This window comes from Neltuma alba, unplaced genomic scaffold (genome assembly GCF_004799145.2).
Source record: "Neltuma alba isolate B1F8T4 unplaced genomic scaffold, ASM479914v2 tig00011419_pilon, whole genome shotgun sequence".
Classification (NCBI taxonomy): domain Eukaryota; kingdom Viridiplantae; phylum Streptophyta; class Magnoliopsida; order Fabales; family Fabaceae; genus Neltuma; species Neltuma alba.
This window is the reverse complement of record NW_021636103.1, coordinates 386,315-405,338: the sequence shown is the minus strand read 5'-3', so window position 1 is coordinate 405,338 and position 19,024 is coordinate 386,315. Positions and strand designations below refer to the sequence as shown.

Sequence of the window (19,024 nt, the reverse complement as noted above, 5' to 3'; positions counted from 1 at the left end):
TTTGATTTATAATGAGTTCTATAGATATACAGATTAAAAAGTATTTTTTTAGAGAAATAAATATATTAAAAATATTTTTTATAAGTTATAAATAATTTATTTTTTAAAAGTATAAAATAATTAATTGTTATAAAAAAACGTGTTGTTAAATTTTAATCCTAGACTTATTATCTTATAATCAGAACTTGTTATTTTTAAATGTATTATTGTTATCACTTGAAACAAAGTGTATTGTTATAAAAAAAAACGTGTTGTTAAATTTTAATCCCAAACTTGTTATTTTATAATCAGAACTTGTTATTTTTAAATGTATTGTTGTTATTGCCTGCAACAAAATATATTGTTATAAAAAAAACATATTGTTAAATTTTTATTCCAGACGTGTTATTTTACAATCAGAACTTGTTATTTCCAAATGTATTGTTGTTATCACCTGGAACAAGAGTAAATGAGTTAACTTATATTTTTTTTTTTGCATCATAATGTTAACAAAAATTTGTTGGCTCAATGGTCATTCCTTATTTTGGGAAGCATTAGGTTGGGGGATCAAATCCCCCCAACCTCACTTCCCCCCAATTAAAAAAAAAAACAGTTTCAAAAAAAAAAACAAAGGAAGACCGCCGGAAGCGGCTGCCGGCGCCGGAGCTCCGGCGGCCGGACCCCGGCGTCCGGCCGCCGACAGTGGCCGGAAGCGGCCGCCGGAGCTCCGGCGCCGGTGGCCGGATTCCAGTGAGGCAGTGGCTTTCTTTTTTAAAAAAAAAAATTAAAGAGGGGTATTTTGGTAATTTGGCCATGATTTCATAATTACAATTTGAGACCGGGTCCCTCATAGTAATTTAGCATATTCAGGTGACCATAGAGTGATTTTGCTAATTCGAGGGTCTTTATTTGTGATTTCCCCAAAGGTTTTTCGTGCTTAATTATTTCTGATATGAAGGAGAAAAATATTCGTTTCCCTTTTTCTATCGAGACGAAACGATATCTATTACTACTTTCAATCCTAAATATAAAAACTAGTTGACTAATTTAAGTAAATTAAAAAAATAAATTAAGTTAGTTATTTATAATAAACATGTGTTGTCTTTCTTAAAATATCCTTACCAATCAAATTTATGAACTAGAATTATTATTATTAGAAGTACTATCTTAAAAAAAATTAAATAAATATAAGAGAAAATAAATTGAAGTCTTATATCTAAAACTAAAATAAAAATCAAATAAGTTTTATATCTACCGGTAGCCCCTCATTCCACTTTATATCCTTGTAAAAATATGTATTCCTCTAGTCTTAAATATAGGATTCCTTTTGTAGTATAAAATTACACTATAAAAAGTATCATATATTTAGAACCAGAGGAATATAATGCATCAAGCGAAACTAAGACGCGGATGTTATTTCTCTCTTTAGAATCGATATAGGAACTTTCGGCCAAGTCAGTAATCCCTCGGAAGCATGCCATTGCGCAAGCCGTAAGAAGCAAGAACTCAATTTCAAGGGCGCATGATTTGCCTAGTCATGAGTGATCCCCCCCCCCCCCCCCCCCCAAAAAAACAAAAAAAAAGTCGATAAGAATTTAATAATATCCTGGCCATGATGATTTTTTTTTTAAAACTTATTTGCGCTCTTCATTTAATTAAAATCATCTTAAAATTTTACTGAATTTAAAAATAAAAAAAATATCATAACAATGGTGATAATAAACAATAAACAACAAAGGAAATTTCCTTTCAGTGATTCAAAATCATTTTATACAACAACTGAATACAATTAAATAATAATGATCAATTTGTTCCCGCAAAATTTTTTTGTAAAGGGAGACGGGGGAGGCTTGAAAAATAAATTAAAACAACCTCGTCCTCCTTCACTTCCTCAGTAGGTTTAGACGCAAAAATGGACCCGCCTCCTTTCAATTCTAAACGATATCAATTAACGTCTAAACAATAGCAAAATATCACCAAATAAAAGCCAGGGATTCCAGCTTATAAGGTTGCAACTAGTCACCATCCTTGGCCACCAACCGCACATACTTCTTCTCAACTGCAAATCTGGAACTCGAATTGATCTATCACCATACGAAATTTCATAAGAAACAGATGTAATTGGGAAGAGATAAATGAACATAAATACAATCGAATGGGCCAACCTTATGCTCAAGTGCCTCACTAAGTTCAGTTTCATCAACTTCAACGCCAGATTCCTGCAAGGCTTTCAAGACATGTTTTCTCAACTTCTTCATCTTCAATTTTCCGTCAGGATGCTGCTTCCCAGGAAAAAGAAAGCACATGTAAGTGCACAACAGGCGTACAAAACATAGGCAAACTAAATTAGCTAAAATTTACCCCTCACTCGGAAAAGGCATATTTAAAGGAAATTCATCGGAGAGGACAGAAGGTCCATGCATACAATCTCAAGCTCACTATGAGGATAAGAACTGCGCATCGTCCAAAATAAAACACAAAATAAGCACACATATCACTCTGAATCCACAGATACTTACAGATTTCAACGCTGATTTGATAAACTTCTTCCACTTTTTGTTCTTCTTGTCATTAACCATCGTTTCTTTCTTCAAACGATCTTCTTTTCTCCCAGCCTCTGCTCCTTCAGCCTGAACTACTTCCCCATTTCCCAACTCACCTGAATTGTCATCCCTGCCCTTTTTCCTGTTAGGGTCATCCTCCGCCACATCAGATTTCCTCTTTTTATTTGATTGAGAGATTTCATTCCCCGATTTCAAGTTATTGTGTTCAGATGGATCTTGCAATTTTGTCTGCTGTCCATTATTGTTGAGTTGGACCTTATCATTGGAAGCTTGCTCCACTGGAAGCTTTGCATCCGGAGAAGATGCGCCCATCTGAGTTGGTTGTTGCTTTGCAGCATGGAATGCCCGAGCTTTTGCCCTGTGTTTCTTTCCATCGGCATGGAGAAGAAGTGTTTGCTTACTCGTAGCTCTTGTGTTGCAGAGGCTGAAAAGCAACAAATAAATCAAGGAGAATGAATTTGGTGGCAGTGCAGCCAGCAACAAAGCTTAGTTAATAACTTAAGATTCTGGGAACCAAGTACAGGCACAATTCAATTCCCAATTATTAACATGACACATCTGTAAGGGTATTTCAGATAATCAGTTGTTTTTTACAATAGAACTAATAACTGCGTGGATTCTAAATGAAGAGGTAAATAAGGCATTCAAATAAACAAAAAGACAAAGATGGCATCATCTACCAATTTGGAATTTTGATTTTGAATTTTACAAAACACATAGTGGGATTTACAGCTTTCATAGCGAGAGTTACTACTTCGTCAATGGGTTTTGCAACATGTTTTGAAGGGCTGGGCAAGTTTTGCTGAATTTTACAAACACATGATGAGATTTACAACTTTTATAGTGAGATTTAATACTTGATCAATAGGTTTTACAACCTGTTTTGAGGGGTTGGGCAACTTCTCTATAAAAAAAACTAATATAATTCCACGCTGAATTTTACGAAAACATATAGTGGGATTTATAACTTTCATAGTGAGAGTCACTACTTTTTCAATGGGTTTTGCAACATGTTTTGAGATCAAAAATCAAAATTTCAAATTGATATTTAATGCCTTATTTGTCATTTTGTTTATTCGGATGCCTTATTTGTCATTTTGAAATTCAGAAGGTATTTTATTATCATTTTCTCCTTAATTAATCAGGAGCAGTAATTAAGTACCTGCTTTGCCACAAAATCCATAACCTCGATCAGAGGCACTAATATTGGTAGTTCACTATTTTTTTCTTGTTTGTAGTGATACAGACAAGAGAAGGTGAGCTTTCCAAGCTACAATTCTACTTTTAATCTTGTAGAAAGAACATGGTTGCAGATGTGAGATTTATTCCTGCCAAAATATCTAAAGTATCCAAATATGTTCGTAGCTAGTCGAGCAGAAAAACAAACTTGCATGAAGCTTGACAACTGAATTTTCAGATCGTGAGGAATATTTGGGCTAAAAATTGATGAAGATTTAGTATGATTTAATTCTTTTCCCGACCAAAAACAATACAAATCCAGGGCTTGTTTAATCGCCTCACAGCAAGATTGCGTAGCCTCAAAGTATATGATTTAGAGTTGCATCCATTTTTTTATTATTCTAACTTCAAATTGCATAAAATTCTCGGGTGTATATAATTTTTCTTAATAACTTGTAATTAGAATTTAATGGAATCTCCAAACTTCGAAGAATATACATGTAATCCCAAACTATGAAGTTTATATTTCTTAGATGTTATTTCTGCATGACTATAATCTTCTCAAATTTTGAGTTATGTTTAGATAAATTTTTTTAAAATTTAAGTCACTATTAGCAAATAAATAATGATATTGTTAAAGTGAGACATGATTATGATAAAGTTTCAAAAGTTAATCAGATGATTGACATATGACATAAAGTTTAAGAAAAGTTTGTATAATTTTACCTTATTTTTAAATAAATTTTTGGAAAAAAAAACCATATTGAAGGTACCTATACTTTCTCTTAATTTTTAAATTGATATCTGTGTTTTTTTTCCTTAATTAAATAATTTAATTTTTTTTTAACAACATGAGCTCTTATAACTTTGTTCTATTAGTATTTTTAGTTTCTATGTAAGAGTTAAAGATGTTAATAACGTAAAATTAAATATTTAATTAAGAGAAAAAATACATAGATACTAAATTAAAAATAAAAAAATATAGGTACCCAAAATAGTTTTTTCTTTTCTATATTAACAATTTTTTGTAGCAGTCAGAGAAAACGCGTAACGGATGTTGACTAGACAAATTTTGCTAAGAGAGAACACAAAATCTATTCTCAGACATCGTAAAATCTATACGTCCTTGCTTGCCGCCTCAGAAAGGTTCTCATGCCATGAAAAGGGTGGGCCCATCTCTCTCGCAACGTAATGAATTTTTCTAAACATGAGATTGTGAGTTTAAATAAAAGGCAATAAATGCGTGAATTATATGATTAAAAAAAATGAGGATTTCATGTGAGTTAAGAAATGCAGTTAAGATCAATCGCTATACCTTAATTTTTTTTAAAAAATATCTTTTTTGACCAAGTCTGTGCATCAATTTTTCTTAATTATGTTCTAGTTTCGAAACAAATTTAAATAATCATCGTTACATTTTTCCCTCTGAAACAGGCGGCAAAGGAAAATATTAGTTTTCTTTAAATATGCTGCCTTCTGTGTTTAATATAAGAACTGGTTTGATATTTAAGTTGGTCCTAAATACAAGGTTTTAATTTATTTTGTCTCTCATATTTATCTATTTTTTTAATAAAATAATCTCTGCAATAGTTGCGCATGTTAAATATTTCATTAAATAATAATTTAACTAACACACATGATTCATAAGGGTGTTTTAGAGAAGAAAACACATATCTATTATAAATAACAGATTTAACTAATTTTTTTAATCTTTTCAAATTAATCAATTGGGTTTTATATTAGGTAACAGAGGTAGTATATAGAACACAGAATAATCATTTTTAGATATAAAAGATATATAATTAAAGTGAGGAGAGAATTTCAACAGTGTTAACAATATTATTGTCAAACGTATCGAAATAGTTTTTCCTAACCTTTACTTCACAAAAGTTGCCACCCCATTGTATACGATGACATCTTATTAGTACTAGTATTTTATAGGAAGAAAGACATCAAAATACTTTCAAAAATGCTAAAGAATAAATTAGGGTGAATGAATTTCAAAATCTCAAATCAGACTCTTTGCAGTATTTTAAAATATTAAAATATTATGAAATGACAACACTATCATTATTCCCGATGACTGCTTTCATATAGTTATTGACTACTTTAATTTAACTATTGATTACTTTTATTTTCAAAGTTTTGGTGACTACTTTTATATAGTTATTGATTGCACAAGAGTAGTAAATAACTAAACAAAAAATAACAACTAGATTTCCAACAACATTTAATGCATTTTTTGAATTTTTGAAATGAAACTAGAGTAGTCAATCACAATACTAGAACAGTCAGTAGCTAAACAAGAGTAATCATCGGAGCTCTAAAAACAAATAAAGTCAAAGCATAAAAAAGAGCAGTCATCGAAGTTCTAGCGGCTAGCCACCCACAAGGTCACGGGCGTCGGTCACGGGCGTCAGAACTCCGGTAGCCTAAAATTGGCTAAGAGTGCTACAGTGGCAATATTTAAAAAAAGAATAGTGAAGGACATTTGTGTAATTTTGTAAGATTTAAAAATTTTAAAATGATACAAGATGTCTGAATTAGGATTTGGAAATTTGCCCGCACTTATTTGTTCTTTAACAAATTCTAGGGTATTTTATTTATTTTTTTATTTTATAAAGCATAATTGTTTTTTTAATCTCAATTTATCCGAAAATGGATCTGACTAAATAATTTATTACCCAGAATCATCCGTAGATTTTCCTATTGGTTTTCTTAAAATATCAAAGCATAATCTGATTGGACGATGAATCTGCTGCAGCAATATTCAACCAACATGGACGGTGGTGTTACCGAGTGCAAAAGATTTTCATGAATGGGAGGAGTATGGTGAGAAGACGATCCTCAGTAGGACACACCCAAGGTAATTTCATAAACTGTACAGATTAAAGGATTATATTGACTTATATAAATGCAATTTTTTCTGGGATAATAAATCTATCTACCTTAATTTATTGCTCCCGACTAGGACATTGGATGTTAATGTGAAATTTATAGACATTATATTTAAACAATCTCATGGATTCATATATTATTTGGGATTGTAGTATTGGCAGAAAATACTGGTGGTGCATATACAGGGATGATCAAGGTTGTAGGGCGACAAAGCATGTTCGGCAAATACAAGAAAACCCAAGGTTGTACAAGATTCGCTACTCTGGCTTCCACACATGCTGCTTTCAAAGCTTAACAGCTGGGCTGTAGTGAGGATGGACCAAAATGGATCCTTCAAGCATATGAATGTTGTTAAGTTCCTTGAAGTAGTCAATTACTATGCTTTTCCTACTAAGTTTGTAATAACAGAGAGCGTGCAAGACTGAGGGAGCGGCCACGAATCCAGTTATGCTGCATATATCCTTTATGTTCTCCATATGTACTCATTTTTAATACCTGATGGCTAGAATGTAGCCCATTATATATAGATGTGCAGTTTTTAACGTTCTATTATCCTCTAAATATTCACAAGAAGGGAGGTAATTTTCTTTATTCAAAAAAGAAATATGACGAGAATTAATTTAGTTTGCAATCTCTCATTCACGTACGCCAAATGTTAAACAACAAAGACCCCAAACAACTGAAACTTCAATCTAAACAATGAAAAGGTGTGAATGGGTCAAAGTAAAAGACCAAACAAAACTTCTTTTAAAAAAAATAGGCAGTCTACTTTACTACTTGAAAGTGAACGATAATAAGGTGGAAATTATTTTAGCATTTATTTGGATGACCGTCTGCAAAACATACTTTGAAATATTTTTCTATGAATAAATATAACAGCTATGTATCTGGCTTTGACATATAAGAAAAAACTAAATAAATTACTACCTCCGACCCTTAATATAAGACCTCGTTGATTAATTTGAAAAGATTAAAAAATTTAATTAAATTAGTTATCTGTAACAAATAGATGTTATTGTTTATAAAATGACCTTATTAGTTATGTGTGTTTGAATTACCAATTGATAGTAACTCCTTATCATATGCAACATATATAGGGATTACTTGATAAAAAAGAAGAAGATAAATATTAAAAGCAAAATGGATTGAGATATTATATTTAGAATCAAATTACAAGTCAAACTAGCTCTTATATTAAAAACCGAAGGTAGTATCTAATTCTAATACATCTTTCTAAAATATTCTTATGTATATTAATTTATAAATTAAATAAGATATTGAAAACTAAACAGGTCATTAAACCGGTCAAGACAATAATTCAAACTGGAATTAGACTAACTATAATTAAAATAATTTAACTAAAATGTACAAAATATTTACGCTTAACTATAAAAATAATCATCACGCTCACACATACCATTAGTATTCAAGACACAATTACACGATTGTGATCCTAAAATCACGCTTTATATTATGTACTTTGGTCGATGGAGAAATTAATGAGGGGTTCGAAGTTGGTACTTATGTCTCCATCTGGTATCACTATACACTGTTATGATCACAAAATCAAGAGGTTGAATGTATATTTCTATTAATGAATCTGTTATAGTTGTAACCTCAGCCAATACAAATATATATCAAGCAACAGCGACGTAATCGATAATGCAACAGGGTCGAAAGGATTATCAGAGAGAAAAACAGAAAGAAGCCGCGGAGGAGAGAGAAAGACCACAGAGAGAGATTCTGAATCAAAACCAATCATCCCTCTCTAACCAACTCTGATCCTTTTATGCTGATTCGGTTAGGTCCCTCAGCTTCCAGGTTCTTCTTCTCATTCTCTGACTTCGTCTGGGCCTGACCGCATCCATTTCTTCATGGGTTGTTATGGGACCTTGTATTGGGCTGTCCGCTCCGTTCATTACATCACTCCCCCCATTAACCAGGACCTTGTCCTCAAGGTCCAAGTCAAGATACAAGTTCAACAACTGATCTCTATCTTCCCACGAATTTAGGGTGGGGCCATTCCACTGAACCAAGCACTGCTGCACCCACTTGTCGCCTCGTTGGACGAAACGTGTACCCAGAATAATTTCAGGCTGTACCACAGGTCCTTCCGACATAGATAATAAAGGAAGGGGAATTGATGGCTGTAACTCATTGTTCCCGACGAATTTCTTCAGAAGAGAAATATGAAAAACGGGATGGATCTTAGCGTTTGCAGGCAACTCTAATTTATAAGCGACCTTACCGATGCGCTCCAGAACACGGAATGGGCCAAACTATCGTAAAGCAAGTTTCTGGTATTTTCGAAGTTCGACTGAGTGCTGTCGGTACGGTTGAAGTTTAACCCAAACTAAGTCCCCCACCAGAAATTCGATTTCTATTCGTTTCTGATTAGCATAGTATCACATGTTTTCTTGAGCTCGCTGTAAGTTTTTCTTAAGTGTTTCCAATATCTCATCCCTCTGCTGGAGCTGTTGGTAGACATCTTTTGGTGTATCTTCTTGAGTGGTATGCCGTAATATTGGTGGGGCATCCCTTCCATACATGATCTTAAAAGGAACCATGCCAATCGCTGTCTGAAATGAGGTATTGTACCAATATTCCGCCCATGGCAAATACTACAGCCACTGTCGTGGATGCTCATGCATAAAGCACCGGAGATAGAGCTTGAGGCTTTTGTTGAGTGCTTCTGTTTGACCGTCTGACTGGGTGGCAAGCTGACGAAAAACAGAGAGTGGAGCCTTGCAACCTCATCAAGTGACGCCAAAAAGGACTTGTAAAAGTACGGTCTCGATCAGAGACAATGGTATTTGGGATCCCATGCAGCTTGACAACATTTTGGAGGAAAGCCTCCGCTACCATATGACTCGTGAAAGTAGCCGGTAATGATATGAAGTGACCATACTTTGACAATCGGTCCACCACGACCATAATAACAGAGTGTCCCTTCACTGGTGGTAGTCCGGTAATGAAATCTAGAGCAATGTCTTCCCAGATTCTTTCCGGGATGGGTAGTGGGTCCAATAGCCCTGCGGGATGCAGCTGAGACACCTTAGCTTGTTGACAGGCAGTACAATATCGCACATATTGGCGCACACTCTGTCTCATCCGAGGCCAGTAAAACAACTGGGCAATTCGATGAAAAGTGCGGAAATACCCAGCATGTCCTCCTAAGACCGAAGCATGGAATTCATATAGGATGTCGTTAATTAGTTCAGGGACATCATGAGGGATCACCAATCGGTTCCTCCAATATAAATTGGCTTGCTTCAATTGATAGTCACTTGTCATAGATGGATCTCGCATAATCTTGTTCTTTAATTCTTGAATCCAGTTTGAGGTACGCACCTTCTCGTACACCCTGTCCATGAACATGTTCTGTAATGAAGAATGAGCCATGCAAGAAACTCAGGACAGAGCGTCTGCGGCTTGGTTATGCCTTCCTGGTTTATACTGAATGTCAAATCGGTAACCGAGCAACTTGGGTAGGAATGCCTCTTGTTCTGGAGTCTGGATCACTTGGTTGCCTAGATGCTTCAGGCTAGAGTGATCTGTGCAAATCACAAAATAGTGGCCAAAGAGGTACTGACGGAACTTAGCGACAGCTTCTGTGATTGCAAACAGCTCTCGGACATACACCGATTGTGCTTGCATCTTGGTGGATAATTTTTTTGAGAAAAATGCGACAGGTCATCCCTCCTGACTAAGCATGGCCCCAATTCCCACCCTTGAAGCATCTATTTCCAACACAAATGGTTTGGAGAAATCTGGTAGAGTTAACACTGGGTCATGGACGATCGCTTCTTTTAGAGTTTCAAAAGCCAGGTGGGCCTCATCATTCCATCGGAACCCATCTTTGGTCAGTAATTTTGTCAAAGGGCCTGCAATTTGAGCGTACCCCTGAATGAACCGTCGGTAATAGCCACTTAGTCCCAGGAACCCCTTTAGTTGTGTAACATTCTGTGGAACTGGCCACTGCTTAATAGCTGTTATCTTGGACTCGTCCATTTCTACTCCCTTCTTTGATATGACATGTCCTAAGTAATCAATACGGCATTGCCCAAATACACACTTGGTCATTTTAGCGAATAACTGGTGTCTAGCCAGTGTGTCTAGTACAATCTCTACATGATCCAGGTGCAACTCCCAGGTGGCACTATAAACCAGAATGTCGTCAAAAAAAATGAGCACAAAGCGCCGCAGATATGGTTTAAAGAGGGAGTTCATAAGTGCCTAAAATGTTGCTGGTGCATTGGTGAGCCCGAAGGGCATAACCATCCATTCATATAACCCTTGGTGTATCCTGAACACTGTCTTCTCCCTGTCCTGCTCTCTCATCAAAATCTGGTAGTACCCCGATCTAAGGTCTAGTTTCGAGTAATACATAGACCCATGTAATTCATCGATTAGTTCATCTACAGTGGGCATTGGAAAAGTGTCCTTAACGGTTACGGCATTCAAAGCTCGATAATCAATACAAAATTGCCATGTACCGTCCTTCTTCTTGACCAATATTACGGGAGCAGAAAAGGGATTACTACTAGGCTGGATCATCCCCTCTAACAACAATTCTTCTACCATTTTCTCTATTTCTATCTTCTGGCTTACCGGGTACCTATATGGCCGAACCTTCACTGGTTGGGTTCCCAGAAGGAGCTCAATTCGATGTTCATGTCCCTGAGACGAAGGTAATCCGCGTGGTTTTTGGAAAACAGAGCTGTAATGTCACAATTTCTGAGCTAAATCAGGAGGTACATCAGCGGGTATGTCCATTATATAAGGGTCCATGAGTTCTACCATGAAGCATTTTGCCCAAGCATCGGTCTGTTGCAGGCGGGTGAGGTGATGAACACTTGCCTATGAAATCGAGTTCCCATAGAATCCTTTCAATATTACCCAGTGACCGTTTGATAAGAATTTGATAGTGGACGAGCTGTAGTCCTCCACGTGGGGTCCTAACGTTTCCAACCAATCGGCCCCCATGATCATATCCACCCCAACAACAGGCAAGACGAGCATGGTCATAGGTATAACATTCTCTCCTATCTACATTGGGACCTTTGTAACCCTTTGATTGGTCCTTCTTATTTTCTTGTCCAGTCCCCCTACCACTCGAACTTCTGTAGTATACTCCACTGGTAATTGGAGATGTTGAACTATCCGAGGATGTAAAAAGTTGTCCGAACTTCCTCCGTCAAGCAGGATCTGTACCTTGGTGCCCTGTATCGATCCGTTAAAACGGATTGTAGCTAGCCCTTGGGTCCCTCTCATCGCATGTACTGATAAGTGGTGTAACGTGCTTTCCATAAAGGTCTCATCAGCTTCTACCTCAACTTCTTCCAGTGGTTCATCCTCACACTGCAACATCATTAACTACTTGTTTGCGCACTTATGAGTCGGGGAGAACTTTTCGTTGCATGTATAACAGAGACCCTTTTCCCTTCTCACCTGCATCTCAGCCGGCGTTATCCGTTTGATTGGGGGTCTATTCGGTGTGGGTAGTAGAGGGGGCAAATTAGTTTTTCCTCCACCACTATTAATGACTGTCAAGCTCGCCGTGTTCTGAGAGTTACTACTCACGTGTTTACTCTGGTAGCTACCCCCTCCATAACTCCCGCCACGTGACTTTGACGATGATCCGTAATCACTAGCTTCTGTGAAGAGACGGGCTAGTGACATGGCTTTGAGAACCGTATTGGGTTTGTGCACCAGCACATCTCGCTTCAGTTCCGATTTTAGCCCACCTAAGTAACAGTCCAGTAAGGCCGCCTTCGGAATACCTTCCGTTCGATTGGAAAGGGCAATGAACTTCTCGTGGTAGTCGTCCAATGCACCTCGTTGAGTCAGCTTAAAGAGTTGTGATCAGGCACAATCAAACTCCGAGGGACCATATTGTTGCTCCATCGCAGCTGTCAAAGCAAACCATGAAGGAATCCGGTTAGCCTTTTCCATCATTTGAAACCACGGTAATACCTCCCCGTCAAAATGAATCGAGGCGATGATTAGCTTCTGCGCATCCGGTACTTCATACAATCTGAAATACTGCTCAGCTCTAAATATCCAGTTCAAAGCATCAGTTCCATCAAAGCGAGGAAAATCCATCCTAATCCGCTTGCTTACATAAGCTACTAGTTGCACAACGGGTATTTCAGATGAAAGCGATCCTTCTCAGGAATGTATTCCAGAGGATTCAATCTTCTGATGCATGGCATCCATTCGCAACATCATTTTCTCGAACATGCCTTCTATCTTGCTGAAACGCTCCTTGGAATCTTCAATAAACTCGTTGGTTTTCCTCTGTTCAGCTTGTAGCTCCTTCATTCTAGTGTTGTCAGCCATCGTTTCTCTCTCAACGAAAGCACCAAATCTGTTATGATCACAAAATCAAGAGGCTGAATGTATATTTCTATTAATGAATCTGTTACAGTTGTAACCTCAGCCAATACAAATATATATCAAGCAACAACGACGTAATCGGTAATGCAACAGGGTCGAAAGGATTATGAGAGAGAAAAACAGAAAGAAACCTCCGAGGAGAGAGAAAGACCACAGAGAGAGATTCTGAATCAAAACCAATCATCCCTCTCTAACCAACTCTGATCCTTTTATGCTGATTTGGTTGGGTCCCTCAGCTTCCAGGTTCTTCTTCTCATTCTCTGATTTCGTCTGGGCCTGACCGCATCCATTTCTTCATGGGTTGTTATGGGACCTTGTATTGGGCCGTCCGCTCCGTTCATTACATACACTCTCTCATGCCCCACTCTCTTTGTCTGTTTGTGTGCCTTAGAATGAGATCAATCATGTTACTGAAGTTGTAAAGCTTTCGAAGGGAATGCAACATAGGGCCTTGGGTTTTGAGTATTCAGGCGCAACATTTCTTCTTTTTCCACCAACTCTCTCTTTTCTCTCTTCATCTTTCTTTCTCTTTAGAACACTTTTCAAGCATCTAACTTGGATAATCAAAGTCCATTAAAACACAGTTGTGCTCTTGTAACCTCAGAAATGTACAGCTGTGTCATAGTCAGCTCAGCTTGCCTCATACCAGGCCGAACGGATGTTGGTAAAACTTGTTTTTGCCATATAAACTTCCATCAATGGAAGAGTCGAAAACCCAGAGAGAGAATCATGCAGAAAAGAAATTCCATTTTGATGGGAATTTAAAAGTTCTTTCCTTTGTTTGCATGGATATGTTGAACAATATTGTCGAATCCCGGACGCAACCGAGGTCAACTTCTGGAGAAACCTGGGGTTCCTATCGGCCATCATCGGGCTGTTATCTTATCTTCTGAGTTCATCTTTTCACTTCATATTTGGAGAGCTTAACACTTGGAAGACTCTTCTGTATGTTCTTTTGAGTATCATCGTCCCCTACAAGAGCTTGTTTGCGAAGACATGGAAACCTCCTCGGAATTTATTTTTCGGATATCACGTAGCATTTCTGGTCTTGTTCCTTACCTCCCTCTACTCTTATTTCTATGACCAATTCATGAAGATAAAATCGGACGTGTTCAGCGTCGTTTCTAGTGGTTCATTTACTTTCACGTCTTTAAGCTTGAAAATGCAGAATATTCAACTTGGATTCGAGGATGATCTTCTCAAATTTTTCCTGGGTTTTCTCACCGTCCAACTCATGAAGATCAACTTGCTTCTCACTTTGATCGGAGCAGCTTTATGTTACCTTGCCATCGTTCTAATTCCTTGGAGTTTAGATTCTCCATTGGAGACTGTTAGTTGTACTACTGCCCTCCAGGAGAACGGGGCAATAAAAATTGATACTCCTGCTTCCGATCTCCGAAAACAATTGTGTTCCACTCAGCTGGGAATTGTGAATGACAAAGAAAATCCTGAGAGACTCGTTTACCCTTCAGATTTTGAGTCCAAACAAAAGGACGCAATCGCATCTGGGTTAGTTGAAGAGTGTTACGACGCTTTTGTCACTTGGCGAAAACAGTTCTTAAACGACAAGATGACTACTACCGGGTTTCAAAATCTCAGCATCAATGAAGTCCACAGGTTGCCGATGAAAACTCTCAAAAACGACATCCAAGAATGGACAAAAGCTTGTCACTTCGTCGTTAAGACGCTGTTTCCTCAGGAACGGCATGCCTGCAGTGTCGTCTTCTCGGCGCTCTCTCTTCGGGACGAACTGTCCTTCATGGAAGTTTGTCGGGGAATAACGACACAGCTATTGAATTACGCCAAAGCCGTTTCGACCACAACGCTGTCGCCGGAGCGTTTGTTCAGAATTGTCGACGTTTTGGACACATTGGAGGAGATTTTGCCTGACATGGAATCACTGTTCCGTAATAAGATTTGTGAGTTTCTCCACGATGAAGCTATCGCAGCGAGTAAAAGACTCGGAGAAGCAATCAAAGGGTCTTCATAGAGCTAGAGAATCTGATTCTTCAAGACTCGGCAAAGGTAAATACACACGAGTCTCCATGCCTGATTTGCATTTACCCGTTCTGATCATTTTTTCACTTTATGAAATTATATGCTTCATATAATGACGCGTAAAATTACGAGCTTCTCCCATCATCTCTTGTTTCCATCTCTAGTCCCTCACTCTATTCGTTCTTCGCTTCCTTCGATCTTAAGGCGGTTCTCTTTGATGAATAAGATGGCCACCAAGTTGCAAACTCGAACTTGTTGGAAATTTTCCCATCACTGCTCCCAAAAGAGGACGTTGGTAAGCTTTATGAAGAGCCAGAACCTTGGCCATCGTGTCCTTAACGTCCTTGTCGCTGACTTTTAATTCCGATCGTGAGAGCTTCATCTCCATCTCGTTCTGGAGCTTCCAGAAGAGCCCCGTAGTGTTGAGTTGCTCCTCCGCCAGCTGTGTCTTGAAAGCCGGAGCCAGGGTAGATCCGGCGAGGGTGATGGAGTTGAGGAGGCGGGTGTTCCAGTTGTCCCGCTGCTCGCCAATGTTGTGGTCCATCCATCTCTACTCGATCGGCTACTGCTTCGAGGATCACGTACAATCCGATCTGATCAAATCATCGCCGCGAAATTGTGAGACGGTGAGGTTGGTTGTGAGAGGGAAGAATTGGGTGGAGGAATATCATCGGCATTTTTGCCGAAGTTTAAATGCATTAGGAATCAAACTTGCCTACGCAAAATTTAATGGGAATTAAACCTAAATTCATCTCATCATATCTGAATCATCTATATTTTATTTGAATGATTTAGATTTAATTTTTTTATTTTTATTTATTCAAAATAATTATTTTAATATGTATATAATTTAAAATATAAATAATCTCTTAACTATCGTTCTTTCATAAAATAATTTTTTCTATTTAAAAATAATTAATTAAATATTTTAAATTTGAACTATTCAAATAAGATATATACGATCGAGATCTGATGAGTTTAGAATGCTCATCAAGATGACGAGTATTGAAACTGATTTCTAGTTAATGTTGATGCACCTCAAAAAAATACCTAAGCTCTTAAATAATTAAATACTAGTTATTATATATGCCCATAATATTTTCATTCCATGGCACGCAGCTAGCAAGAGCCAGGCTTCATCCGACAAACCGTTATGTAATGAACTACCTAAGAGCTGCTTGTCAATGTCGGCAGCAACTCGAAAGAGCTTTCGAGGGCACCCGTGGTTCATCGCTGCCATCATCGTGCTCGTCTCCCTCTTTATCTGAGCAAATGCTTCGGATTGTGGATTTGCTGGAGACCAATCTGGAGGCTAACTCTAAGATCTATGATAATGACCCAGCTCTGTGCTCTTTTTTCATGATGAACAATATAAGATACATAGTTCAAAATGCCATGAACAGTGAACTTGCAGACCTGTTAGGTGGCCATTGGATGCACAAACACATTTTAAAGGTGAACCAATACCGTGAGACTTACCAGTGAAGTTCATGGGATAGAGTGCTTGAACTGTTGAACATTATGGACTCTGAGGGGACACTTGTTCAATCCCAACTTGCCAGAGACAGGTTTGAGCTCTTTAAGTTGCAGTTTGAGAAGATTTGTATGAGAACCAGTCTCCATGGGTTATCTTTGATGACCACCTTAGAAACGTCATTACGACTTCACTGAGGAGAACTATGCTGCTTGCCTATGAGAATTTCATGATCAAGTTCCTAAGTGATGTCGAAACTGGAGATTTCGGAGTCCAAGTTATAGAGGGTCATATAGACCAGCTGTTTCTGGGAAAAGACGAGCACACAAACCCCAGGTAACAAGTGCGCGCGCGCTCGTGTTTTGGCCTTTTGGGTATTATTACGCAGAATCATTTGTAGATTTTCCTATTGCTTTTCTTAAAATATCAAAGCATAATCTGATTGTACGATGAATCTGTTGCAGAAATATTCAACCAACATGGACGGTGATATTACCGAGTGCAAAAGATTTTCATGAATGGAGGGAGTATGGTGAGAAGACGATCCTCAATTGCACGCACCCAAGGTAATTTCATAAACTGTACGTACAAATTAAAGGGTTATATTGACTTGTATAAATGCAAGTTTTTTCTGGGATAATAAACCTATCTACTTTAATTTATTGCTCCCCGCTAGTTCAGCTTTTATTTATGTAAGTTGGGTGTTAATGTGAAATTTATAAACATTTAAACAACTCATGGATTCCTATATATGGGATTTTATCGGCAGAAAATACTATCGGTGCATATACAGGAATGATCAAGGTTGTAGGGCGAAAAAACATGTTCAACAAATACAAGAAAATGCAAGGTTGTACAAGATTCACTACTCTGGATTCCACACATGTTGCTTTTAAAGGCTTGATAATTATATTGAGCTGTACGGAGGATGAACCAAAATGGACCCTTCAAGTATACCAATGTTGTTAAGTTTCTTGAAGTAGTTAATTACTATGCTTTTGGTATTAAATTTGTAATATTAGCTTCAGTTCTAATTATAAAACCTTATTTATAGTCTACAAATAAAATCTATAATTAGGACCGGAGGTAGTAACAAAGGGTGTGCAAGACTAAGGGATTGGTCACGAATCCAGTTATGCTCCATATATCCTTTTATGTTCATTTCTCCATATATACTCATTTTTAATATCTAATGGCCAGAATGCAGCCCATTATATATAGATGTGCAGTTTTTAACTTTCTATTATGCTCTAAATATTCACAAGAAGAGAGGTAATTTACTTAATTCAAAAAAAAGAATATCAAGAGAATTATTTTAACTTGCAATCTCTCATGCACGCCAGGTGTTAAATAAAGACACCAAACAACTGAAATTTCAATCACAACAATCAAAAGGTGTGAATGGGTCAAAGTAAAAGACCAAACAAATTTTTTTCCAAAAAAAAAATAGACTACTTGAGGTAGAAACTACTTTAGCATGTTTTTGGATGGCCGCTTGCAAAACACACATTCAAATATTTTTCTATGAATGAATGTAATAACTATGTATCTGGCTTTGACCTATCAAAGAAACTAAATAAATTACTTTCGATACTTAATACTAGTTCCAGTACTTAATATATATATATATATATATATATATATAAGAGCTTGTTTGATTTTTATTGTGGTATTAAGAATAAGATCCCAATTTACTTTGTCTTTCATTTTTTTTTAAAAAAATAGTCCTTGTAATAATAGTAGTTCTAGCCAATATATTTTATTAGCAAAAATATTTTAGAAAAGATACACCTATGTATTACAAATAACTAACTTAGCTAGTTTTCTTAATCTACTCAAATTAGTCAACTAATTTTTATGTTAAGGATTGGGATAGCATATTTGAATTTCGCCAGGATATGTTAAAACGGTATCTAGTGAGCATCAAACAAGTTTCTAATAATGTTGTCCTTGTGTTTGCAAGAGGATAGTCATTAAAAAGACTTGAGCTTCCATGCATGCATTATTTGAAGAATTGAGCTTCCATGCATGCATTATTTGACCAGGAGTGTGCATTTAATAATAATTATTTTAAACGAGTGTCTTGAGCTTAAACATACTTTAATTATTTACTATTGGTTACCATTGATTTGCAGCAGCAAAGAGACTGGGCTTGTATATAGCAATTTGCAGATGATACTGTTATAGAATCAAAATGCCTTGCATATTATACTTTAATCAAACACAAGATTGCCAATTTTGCCATCATAAAGGTTGACAAGTGTAGGATCGAGATTAACATTCTGTTAAGTTAAGTTGAATTGTAAAGTTTGTTATTCAGTTATATCTAAACTATTATGTATATATACCATCATACTACATTCAGTTCTAATTATAAGATTTTATTTGTACTACAAATGAGATAAAGAAGATCTTATAATTAGAACCAGAAATAATATATCATTAATGAAAGTCAAGCCATTTCTTCCCACTTTCTCTTTTCTCACTCCAAGTCACAAAGGTCTTCTAGAATTTCTAATCTTTTTGGTTTTCA

General features: G+C 36.8%; 3 protein-coding genes across 3 annotated transcripts; 1 reads left to right on the top strand and 2 right to left on the bottom strand.

The window, feature by feature from the left end:
* Positions 1 to 1,843: 1,843 nt before the first annotated feature.
* Positions 1,844 to 8,740, bottom strand: LOC114713159 (uncharacterized). Its single transcript, XM_028897747.1, has 4 exons — positions 8,512 to 8,740; positions 2,499 to 3,028; positions 2,145 to 2,258; positions 1,844 to 2,063 (listed from the first exon to the last, which is right to left on the bottom strand). The coding sequence occupies exons 1-4, from the start codon at positions 8,738 to 8,740 to the stop codon at positions 1,995 to 1,997; spliced, it is 942 nt and encodes a 313-aa protein (XP_028753580.1). The 3' UTR covers positions 1,844 to 1,994.
* A 1,573-nt stretch (positions 8,741 to 10,313) lies between these two features.
* On the bottom strand, positions 10,314 to 10,703 carry LOC114713158 (uncharacterized mitochondrial protein AtMg00860-like). The gene has a single exon (XM_028897746.1). It carries the CDS (start codon positions 10,701 to 10,703, stop codon positions 10,314 to 10,316), a length of 390 nt encoding a protein of 129 aa, XP_028753579.1.
* A 3,406-nt stretch (positions 10,704 to 14,109) lies between these two features.
* On the top strand, positions 14,110 to 15,009 carry LOC114713157 (exocyst complex component EXO70B1-like). Its single transcript, XM_028897745.1, has one exon. The coding sequence runs from the start codon at positions 14,110 to 14,112 to the stop codon at positions 15,007 to 15,009; it is 900 nt and encodes a 299-aa protein (XP_028753578.1).
* The last annotated feature ends 4,015 nt before the right edge of the window (positions 15,010 to 19,024 follow it).